The sequence below is a fragment of the Triticum urartu genome, unplaced genomic scaffold (assembly GCF_003073215.2).
Source record: "Triticum urartu cultivar G1812 unplaced genomic scaffold, Tu2.1 TuUngrouped_contig_5280, whole genome shotgun sequence".
Classification (NCBI taxonomy): Eukaryota; Viridiplantae; Streptophyta; class Magnoliopsida; order Poales; family Poaceae; genus Triticum; species Triticum urartu.
In genome coordinates this window covers 1-10,309 of record NW_024115944.1, presented here as the reverse complement: position 1 = coordinate 10,309, position 10,309 = coordinate 1, and the positions used below count along the sequence as shown (strand labels likewise).

Below are 10,309 nucleotides of genomic sequence, written 5' to 3'. Positions count from 1 at the left end.
TTGCGGAGTCGAGCCGACCTGGCTCGACTCGGCTCGAATTCCAGCCCTACACTAGAGGCTTCTCTCTTGAAGGAAAATAATACTATTGGTGAACAAATTACTGTCAAGCAATTGATAGAAAAGCGCAAAGTTATGACAATATCCAAGGCAATGATTATGAATAGAGGCATCACGTCTGTGTCAAGTAAACCGAAACGATTCTGCATCTACTACTATTACTCCACACACCGACCGACTCCTGCCTGCATCAAGAGTGTTTTTTGCCACTGTCAATTTTTCGTTCGATGCAAAATATCATGTTTTGTAAAGTGATGGTTTTCCTAGAGCTATGATGCGTAAGTGGTGGTTTTATGCATTTTACTCCTACCCCTGCCCTCGTTGAGCAAGGAAGATGAGATAACTTTCCCTGAGCTGGGCCTGACTCTCCGGCCCGGCCCACTCCTCCTCACAACCAAGAAGAGAAACCTTCGCTTCGCTAAAAAGAAAAGAATGTCAATGCCGCCGGCGACGTGGACGAGGACGAGGAAGCTCCTCCTTGGCCTTCCCCTGCTCGCCGGAAGCAGATCCGCCGGCCGCAGCAGCAGATCCGCTCATATCAAAGAAGTGTATCTATCTATACCTAACTAAAATAATAAAGTAGCTATCGCTTCTGATGGTACGTCACAAAAATTGCCCCCGAAGTTGCCGTAAATCACCCACAATGCCATTAATAAGTGAAGAAAACGATTCAATTTTTTTTTCAAAGTCGTTGTCGTCGGGTCCGACTCTTATACAGTGATACCCTTAGAAATATCATAGGCACAAGCGTAGTGCAATGGCTATAGTCGTTGTCTTCCACCCCAGAGACTCTGGGTTTGATCCTAGTACCTCCCTTTTTGCCCCTACTTTTCTCTCTCTTAATAGCGAGAGTGCCTCCTCCACCCCGCACACGTTCATGGGGCGGCCATGACACCCCTTTTTTTTCTTATCTCTATTTATGTTTCTCCTTCAAATTAATTAGGGATTTCAAAAGTTGTGAGTTTTGAATTTTATTTGAAAAACCATAACATGTTCATGAATTCAAAAAATGTTTGGAAAATCATAAAATATCCAATATTTTTTAAAAAAGTACACATTGCTTTTGAGAAATCATAAAATTTTCATGAATTCAAAAAATGTTTGGAAAATCATAAATGTCCAGTATTTTAAAAATTGTTTGCATATTTAGAAAAATGGTACTCCCCTTTTCCCCCCCTACCTTTTCTCTCTTACCAGCAAGAGTGCCTCCTCCACCCCCGCACACGTTCATGGGTCGGGCCATGATGCCCCTTTTTTCTTTTCTTATTTCCTTTTCTCTTTTTCCTTCTTCAAATTTATTCAGGATTTTACAAGTTGTGAGTTTTGAATTTTATTTTAAAAATTGTGAAATGTTCATGAATTCAAAAAATGTTTGGAAAATCATAAAATTTCCAATATTTTAAAAATTGTATGCATTGCTTTTGAGAAATCATAAATTTTTCATGAATTCAAAAATGTTTGGAAAATCATAAATGTCCGGTATTTTAAAAATGTTTTCATATTATAAAAAAATCATGATTTTGAAAGTATGTTTGCAAAAAAAACTCATGATTTTAGGAAAAATGACCATGTACTCAAAACATATTCAGGAATTTGAAAATTGTAAATTTTAGAAAATATTCACAAAACTTCAAACAGATTTGTAAATAACAAACAGAACTAACATGCTTACATAGAGGTTTTTTTGGGATTTGTAGAGGTTGTTTTATGATTTTATTTGGTACTCGCGAGTCACGTAAAAAAAGGTTTCCATGTTTTGTGCGGTGTTGAGATCAAAAAAATTGACACAACTTCTTACGGATTAGTTTTTGTAAGTCTCTACTCTTATAAAAGACCGAGTTGGTGATGATGTTATGCCTGCCATCGTGTAATATAGACCGTCCGATCTATATCTGACGAATAGAAAGCAAACTATGACAATTTTGCAAAAAGATACCCGCATCTCTCTCCACAATTGCAAATAAGGACTTCTCTCGTTCATCCTTTTCTCTTACAAGATAAACTACTCATACAAATGTATCTTGATGTTCCGTGCAATGCACGCACATCTTGCTAGTTATATGAAAATGACTAGTTTGCCTCCATACACATCTATGTTTATTCTGGTATCATAGTTTTACTCGTCAGGGTAAACACCATGACCCTAGGTCAAGGTATCATAGTTTTACTGATCCAGAAGAAAATGCTTAAAAACCATTCGCAATATAAAAAATGTTCACAAATTTGTAAAAAAATGTTCCCAAATTTGTGAAAATATTCATGAATGATCAAGCATATGTAGTCAAACAGTAATGCTTCTGTGTCTTTGTGACTATATACCCGCGTGAATTTTGAAGAATTAACTGCCGGGTTGGGTCAGAATTTATAGTATGTTTAAAAAGAATGTTTCTTGAAATTCAGAACAATTCTTTAAATTACCAAGTTTTCTGACAACCATGATATTTTTTGCGAAAATGTGAACATTGCTTTAATTTGTGAATGAATTTTGAAGAAGGAACATTTGTCTTGCATTTGTGAACAAATTTAAAAAAAACGCGATGAGATGTGAACAAAATGTGGCCGTTGAAGACTATGAATTATTTTTTCTTCTCTTGCAATGCACGGGCCCTTTTGCTAGTAAGTAAATAAAACATAAAGCCGTTATTATGTTCTTTGTAATGAGCGGTGGAAAGATGTGAAGTTGAATCTCTTTTAAATAACTTTGGCATACCAACAAAAGGAGTTAGGGGGAGCAAACTTCCAAATTACAGCATTACTACTACTACGACGACTGCTACTACTACTACTACTACTACTTGAGAAGGAATATTTGTTTTTTTTTATGAGGAAAGGATTGGAGAAGGAAGATTAGATAGCTTCCCCTGGGCTGGGCTGGGCTGGGCTGGGCCGGGCCTGCCTGTCCGGCCCACCGAATGAAGGCCTGACCTGATCATTTCAGTTCAGTTGAGCCCACACCCACTCACCCTCCTCCTCCTCCTCCTCAGTCCTCGATGTCGCCGGCGGCGTGGACGAGGACGAGGAAGCTCGTGCTTGGCCTTCCCCTGCTCGCCGGCCGAAGCAGCAGATCCGCTGGAGATGGCCGGTAAGCAACCATCTCTTGTTTGGTTTTCTTTCCAGCTCATGGACTGAGTTGGTTTCAGCTCCTCCTCCTACTTTGCCGGTGCCGGTGCCGCCGGAGAGACGAGCCAGAAGAAGAAGAGGTCGACGGCAGTCCGGAAGGTGGTGGCTATCGGGGCCATCAGCCTGGCCGGGGGAGTCGCCCTCAGCGCCATCAACGACCTCGCCATCTTCCACGGATGCACCAGGTCTCTAGGATGTGCATCTGCATCTGCATCTGCTTCTGCATCTGCTTCTGCTTCTGCTCTGCTCTGCTCTCTAGAATCAATTCAACATCTACATTAGTACATGATATAACTGCTCTGCTTTCTTGGAATTTATCACCTTTCTTCGAATAATCTTCTTTCTATGTATACCCTGTACCTGTACCTGTACTATATGCAGGTTTGGACCCTTTTTCAGTTATTATTAGGAACATTAGATAAATATATATGCACCAACGAAGAACATACTCCATATATCTCCTATTAAATCTTTCTTTCTTTCTTCCTTTCATGATTTGTATGATGATGATGATGATGATGATATGTGCCTACAATCCAGCAAGGCGATCGACAAGGCTAGCGAGAACCCAGAGGTCGTACAGGCGATCGGGGTGCCTATAGCTAGAGGCCCATGGTACGATGCATCTGTCGTTTTGGGTCATCGGCGCCGATCCGTGTCGTGCACGTTCCCGGTCACAGGGCCACGGGGTTCGGGAGTGTTTCAGATCGAGGCCGTCCGGAATGGAGGTTTGTCAACAGCTACTTCTTTCTTGACACTCATACATAGATAGATACTCGTGGATTTCCTTCAGTACCTAGTTTTCTTATAATGTCTGCTTTATCTTGTCTTGTGTTACTTGTGCATAAAGAGGATGGTGTGCTTTCGTTTCTGCGCCACCACGACTGGGAGATACTGGCCATGGATGCTCGCCTGGAACTGCAGCTGGAAGCACTACCTTCAGATGATGGCAGTCAGGGTCAGCAACCAGTCGTGATGAACCTAAACCTGATGAGCAGCACTTCTGCTGATGACGACGACAACTGTAAGATTAGTGATACTGCTGGTGGTGGGGAAATCAGTTGAGAGTTGAGCCTTTCTTCTTTTCTTTTCTTGTCGTTGCAACAAGAGGGAGATAGTTGACAAGAAAGAATATTCATAGAAATTTGGTTTGATGGAGATGGCAATAATTGAATTGAATTGAGTTGAGCATCACTTCACTCACTTGCTTTGATGTCTGAATCCTATCCTATCCTATCCTATGTGCCTGAAACAAGAAGCAGGCTAGGGATAGATAGATAGATAGAAAGAAATGTACAGTAGTAACTAAAATTAGGAGGGGGGCATGCATGCATGCACTTGGTGCTTAGGCCTGCCAGCCGGGCAAACCATCAACCCTACGTTTGTTTAGCTTAGCATGTGGGTGGCATGGCATGGCATGGATTCCGGCGGGCCGCCAATGACCTTGCTCATCGTGTCGATTGGGATTGGATCGAGGAATCGAAACAAAATGGATTGGATTGAATGCTTGGGCAAATTCTTTCTATGTATCGTTAGGTAGTAGAATAGAATTTGCTCAAGCATTCACCACCTAGCAAGCAAGGAAGGATGGGCATCTTGTGTTGCTTCCAGTCCGGCGCCGACAAGCTCCTGGATCATGGTCATGGTGGTGGTCCGGCGGCCGTACCTGCTTCCACAACCAAGAAGCCGCCTCCCCGAGACGCTCCAGCCGTCACCGTCCGCCCCCCTAATCTGCTGCGACGAGATGATGATCATCAAGAGGAGGAGGGCGCCCGCAGCAGCAGCAACAACAACAACCTTGCCACCCTCGTCGATGAGATTGTTGCAGAATCAGGTACACAAATCTTCATCATCTATCCATCCATGTACATACATACATACATACATAAATAAATGTCCTTAAGAAACTAGCTCCAATCAAAATATTGTATTGTATGATATTGCATTTTGTTTTCTCATTAAGGCAAGCCTCTGACCAACAAGTAATAATCCTTTAAATTTGTGATGATGTGATCACCTCTTTTTTTTTGTCTACCTTTGATGAGACCAACAAAATAAGAGTTATACTATGACACAAAGAGTATATATACCATTGGATTTGCACTTTTAAAGATATACAACCTCTGTACCAAAATATAAGATGTTTTTTTGGTTTTGGATAGGGTATAAAAAACTGAATTGCATTTTGTTACGGAGAGAGTACTTTTTTATGCCCTGTTGGTAAAATTGATGGTCAAAGTGAGATTCAAAATACAAGATGACCTTGTTGTATATATAAAGAAAAACGACGACATAAACTTGTGCTACATAAATAAATAAACAAAATGCACACTATACACATATTTTTGAAACAAGAGAGGGGAATGAATGAATATATAGATAGATACTAGGTGAAATAAGAGACAGTGATGAATGAATGAATGGATGGATGACTGAGTGAGATTTGCAATGTGGTATTGAATTGCAGCGACGTACGAGCACAACCGGCGGGTGGCTGACGAGATCCTGGGGATGAACAAGGAGGAGGCGGCGGTGACGGCGCGCGCATTCACATTCGCCGAGCTCTCGGAGGCCAGCGGCAGGTTCCGGGTGGAGTCGATGCTGGGCGAGGGCGGGTTCGGGCCCGTGTACCGCGGGCGGCTGAGGGACGGCACGGAGGTGGCGGTGAAGCAGCTGGACCGCAACGGGCTGCAGGGCACGCGCGAGTTCCTGGTGGAGGTGCTCATGCTCAGCCTCCTCAAGCACCCCCACCTCGTCACTCTCATCGGCTACTGCGCCGACGCCAACCACCGCATGCTCGTCTACGAGTTCATGCCCCAGGGTTCCCTCGAGGACCACCTCCTGGACCTGCTGCCGTCGTCCCGGGGGCTCGACTGGGCCATGCGCATGCGCATCGCGCAGGGCGCCGCCCGGGGCCTCGAGTACCTCCACGACGCCTCCCGCCGCCCCGGCCCGCCCGTCATCTACCGCGACTTCAAGGCCTCCAACATCCTCCTCGACGGCTGCTTCCGCGCGCACCTCTCCGACTTTGGCCTCGCCAAGGTCGGCCCCGTCGGCGACAAGACCCATGTCTCCACCAGGGTCATGGGCACCTACGGCTACTGCGCCCCCGAGTACACGCTCACGGGCAAGCTCACCACCATGTCCGACGTCTATAGCTTCGGCGTCGTCTTCCTCGAGATCATCACGGGGCGGCGCGTCATCGACAAGTCCAGGCCCCGTGATGAGCACAACCTTGTGCAGTGGGCGGCACCGCGCTTCAAGAGCAAGAAGCGCTTCAGGGAGATGGCCGACCCGCTCCTCCGCGGCGCATACCCAACCAAGGGGCTCTACCAGGCGCTCGCCATCTCCGCCATGTGCCTCCAGGAGGATGCCACCATGCGCCCCTCCATCGCCGACGTTGTCACGGCGCTCGACTACCTCACCGGCGTCGCCAAGCCTTCCCCTAGCCCTACCCCTCAACAACAGTCGCCTTCCCCTAGCCCTAGCCCTACCCATCCTCAACATCAGTCGCCACCCAAGGAGGACGATGATGCCACTGACTAGCTATAACAACAAACATGCATATCTCTCTGTGGAACATGTATATATGCAACCAAGTCTTCTTGTTATCTCATGGATTATTTCTCTGCAAGTAACCTAACCTGGTTTGTGCATGCCCGTCCGTCCATATTAGGATAATAAGATTTATTTATTTCCTGCTGCTAATTGACACCAAATCTACAACTTGCCATGGGCTCAAAGCAACAAACAAAAGAGCTAGCACAACATTATTTAACAATCAACTTAGGCAGCATTCTTTTGTGTAGTAAACACTATCAGATTTCATGCCAAAAAAACTGAAAACAGTGTCAGTTAAACTAAAAAATCTCGTGCAACATATTCAAAGGTTGTGCGTGTAACACCACTCAATTCATATAGACAGATAAAAAGCTTTCTCTCAAAGCTGCTCCTAACCAACAGAGTATCGTGTTTTATCCAACCGACCGACCGACCTAATCAGTAAATCTTCACTCGTGACAAAGTTGCGCTGCCTCCCTAGCAATCTATCTATCCAGTCTAGCTATCCATTCCTCTCCTCCCTAACAGAAGAGAAAAAGAAAAAAAGATACTCTACTTGTGGTGCTCAAAGGTGCCGAGGTCGCTCACGGATGGCATCCCAAGGGACAAATCAGCCTCTTCTGCCCGCTTGCTGGGGCTGGGGCTGGGGCTTGGGCTTCCCAGCGTCAGCTTCTGCTTGTACGTGTGGTTGTATATCTGGAGCGCCTGAGCAATCATTGTCCCCGGATTGCCTGCGTCACTGGGAAGAAGCATCGTGTTCGTCTGCAGTTTGGCAAAACACACATGCATCAGTAAGTACAATGAAATTTCATATCAGCTAAGCTAGCAAACGCCAAGAGTCGTGTATATACTATAATAATTATTAAGATTCAACAACTCACACTTCTAGCCAGTTCACTGAATGCTCTGATGTACTGTTCAGCAATCCTCAAGCTGGCAGCCTGCACAAATTACAAGCAGCAAAATGTGTGTGTGTGTTGTCAGGCAAAGGGAAAAGGACCGTCAAAATCTCTTTACTTGAAGGATTCCATTAAGATTTTACAAGAAAAGTGTGATACCTCTGTGCTGCCTTCAGTTTTAAACGACTCCGAGACCATCCTGATCCCTTCAGCAGTGGCTTGCGACCTGGCAAGAATCGCTTCAGCTTCACCTGGTGTCCACATAGAAAAACAAGCGTAAGTCCAAGAGTCAAGCAACACTTTTTAGCTTCACCAGACCAGAGGGCAACAATCGAAATATGTTCCAAGCAAATAATAATTATAGTAGAAACGACAAGACTTTTGGTTTTGTCAACTGGGACATTATTATAATCAGAATAGCTCTTCAAGTATGTATAGTCGTCCAACAATACAAACAGTAGAACTGAACATCTGTGCTAAAATGCATACTTGATGTTTCATGAAATTCATTGCCATAAGATGCATGTGTCTAGTGAACCTTCTGTACAAGTGAGACATAATTTAAACCCCTGCCCTGTGTAGAAATGCATCAGGTTCAATCTCCTTGAATGGATGAGGAAAAATACATGCAAGCAGAAAGAAATTAACAACAAGTCCATGAGGCGGTATTATCCATTATTACTTCCAATCCTAAGAACAGTTCCAAGGAATAGCAGGACTTGCAATAACATAAGAATTATAAAAATCCCAAAATATTTGACATTTTAATGTTTCACAATAAGAAAAAGTATAATGTTATATGCATGCTTTCAGAAACTAAGGTTAGAATGCTGGATAGCAGAAGGCAGAGGAACAGGATTTCCTCAAATCATGCATGTAGCAGCATAAATGGGCAAGTGTATAGTATTTTTGACAAGCTGAGCAAGCAAAAATATTTCAGAATCTGCGGAGTAGCATTATAAAACAGATGTCACGTACCCTTTGCTTTGTTTGCATTTTCCATCATAGCACCTGGCACAAGAGAACAAAACAAAACAAAACCTGGAGTTAAATCTGTAGTTTATTGTACAAAACATGGTGTAAGAGATCAAACAGAGTTGGCCATACGAGTTTGGTCTGATGAAATCTAACACTATTAAGGGCAACATCATCAGTCAGGTAGCATAGCAGGATTTAATTTATAACTTATATCTACCATAGCACATGGGCTGAACATAAGGTAGCAAGCAGGATTCAGTGTGCAACTTATCATCACATAAAAATAGAATGTTGTTAAACCAAAGAGCCCATACAAGTTTGGTCTGACGAAATCGAACACTATCTACTTGGCAACATGAGTATGGTAGCAGGATTCCAACACGAGTAAGTTAGCAGGATTTATTAGTCTGCGACTTACATCTAGCACTAGTATATAATATGGGGTGAACCAGAGCACTTGTCAATATCAGTCAGGTAGTAGGATTTAGTGTTGTTACAAACTGAATGCGCAACTTGTCTCACATAAAAACAGAATGTTGTTAAACTGAAGAGCAGTTTGCCATACGATGAAATCCAACACTATATAGTAGGATTTAGTGTTGTTAAACTGATAGGAAGCAGGATTTAATTTGCAACTTGCATCTAGCAAGAGCACTTGTCTGACATGAGTCAGGTAGCAAGCAGGATTCATTAAAAACTGAAGAAGGTTGTTAAACTAAAGAAGAAGGATCAAGTTAGTAAAAGCCACTACCTTCAGACTCGAGGATCTGAGCACGTTTCTTGCGCTCTGCTGCGGCCTGCATCTCCATGGCCTTCTTGACTCCATCTGGAGGAGTGATGTCCCCTAGAAAGATAGACAAGCTTCAGTTGAAGAAACATACTCTAGTAGAAGAAAGAAAGAAAGAAAAGGAAGAAAAGAAACATACTGATTTCGTAGCGAAGACACTTCAAACCCCAAGTTTCTGCTGCCTCATTGATTGACTTCTGTAGTTGGGGAAACAAAAGAGAAGAAATCAAATTGGGAGGGTTGTTGGTTAGGTGTCAGTTCTGCTGTGTGGTGATGAAAAGACAAGTTAACAGCACATGAATCACAACCCAAGTATGTATAATGTCCACCGCCTAAACATTGAAATCTCTATACTGAAGATGGAGTCCCTCTGAAGATGAAATTATACTAGTACATACCACAATGTTGGTGTTGAGCGTGTCCCTCTCCTCAAAGGTCTTGTCAAGGGTAATCTTGCCGAGTTCACTCCTCATGGTTGTCTGCGCAAGTTGGATGACAGCATAGATGGGGTTCTCCACGCCGTAAGAGGCCATGTAGGGGTCGACGATCTGGTTCGATCCAATTCGATTCAATTCAATTCATGAATACTAAGTAGATTCTAAGCTAAACAAGAATCAAAGGAAAAGAAAATCCAAGAAAAGAGACCTTGACGTATAGCACTCCTCCGATCTGTATCGAGACGTTGTCCTTTGTGATCGCCGAGTTGTCCGGGATGGGGATGGCCTCCTCCTTGAGCGAGTGCACATAGGCGATGCGGTCCACGCCGGGCATCAGGAGGTGGATCCCCGACGACAGGGTCTTGAGGTACTTGCCGAACCGCTCCACCACGAACGCCTTCTTCTCCGGGACGATGCTCAGCCCCAGGTTCGCCGGGGTCGGCGGCGGCTCGTAGAACGACGGCGACGGG

The 10,309-nt window shown here is 44.0% G+C and overlaps 3 protein-coding genes across 3 annotated transcripts; 2 read left to right on the top strand and 1 right to left on the bottom strand.

Annotated features, from left to right (window-relative positions):
- Nucleotides 1-2,984: 2,984 nt before the first annotated feature.
- On the top strand, nt 2,985-4,376 carry LOC125529011. The gene is made up of 4 exons (XM_048693422.1): nt 2,985-3,139; nt 3,198-3,362; nt 3,718-3,905; nt 4,028-4,376. Exons 1-4 carry the CDS (start codon nt 3,048-3,050, stop codon nt 4,240-4,242), a joined length of 660 nt encoding a protein of 219 aa, XP_048549379.1. The 5' UTR covers nt 2,985-3,047; the 3' UTR covers nt 4,243-4,376.
- Nucleotides 4,377-4,514: 138 nt separating this feature from the next.
- On the top strand, nt 4,515-6,879 carry LOC125529010 (probable serine/threonine-protein kinase PBL7). The gene is made up of 2 exons (XM_048693421.1): nt 4,515-5,011; nt 5,645-6,879. The coding sequence occupies exons 1-2, from the start codon at nt 4,765-4,767 to the stop codon at nt 6,721-6,723; spliced, it is 1,326 nt and encodes a 441-aa protein (XP_048549378.1). The 5' UTR covers nt 4,515-4,764; the 3' UTR covers nt 6,724-6,879.
- Nucleotides 6,880-7,032: 153 nt separating this feature from the next.
- On the bottom strand, nt 7,033-10,305 carry LOC125529012 (stomatin-like protein 2, mitochondrial; the record flags this gene model as incomplete). The annotated part of the gene is made up of 8 exons (XM_048693424.1): nt 7,033-7,500; nt 7,620-7,679; nt 7,797-7,888; nt 8,616-8,648; nt 9,367-9,459; nt 9,542-9,599; nt 9,801-9,950; nt 10,048-10,305. Coding segments are annotated over 8 exons (954 nt in total), but the record flags the coding sequence as incomplete, so codon positions are not given.
- Between the last annotated feature and the right edge of the window lie 4 nt (nt 10,306-10,309).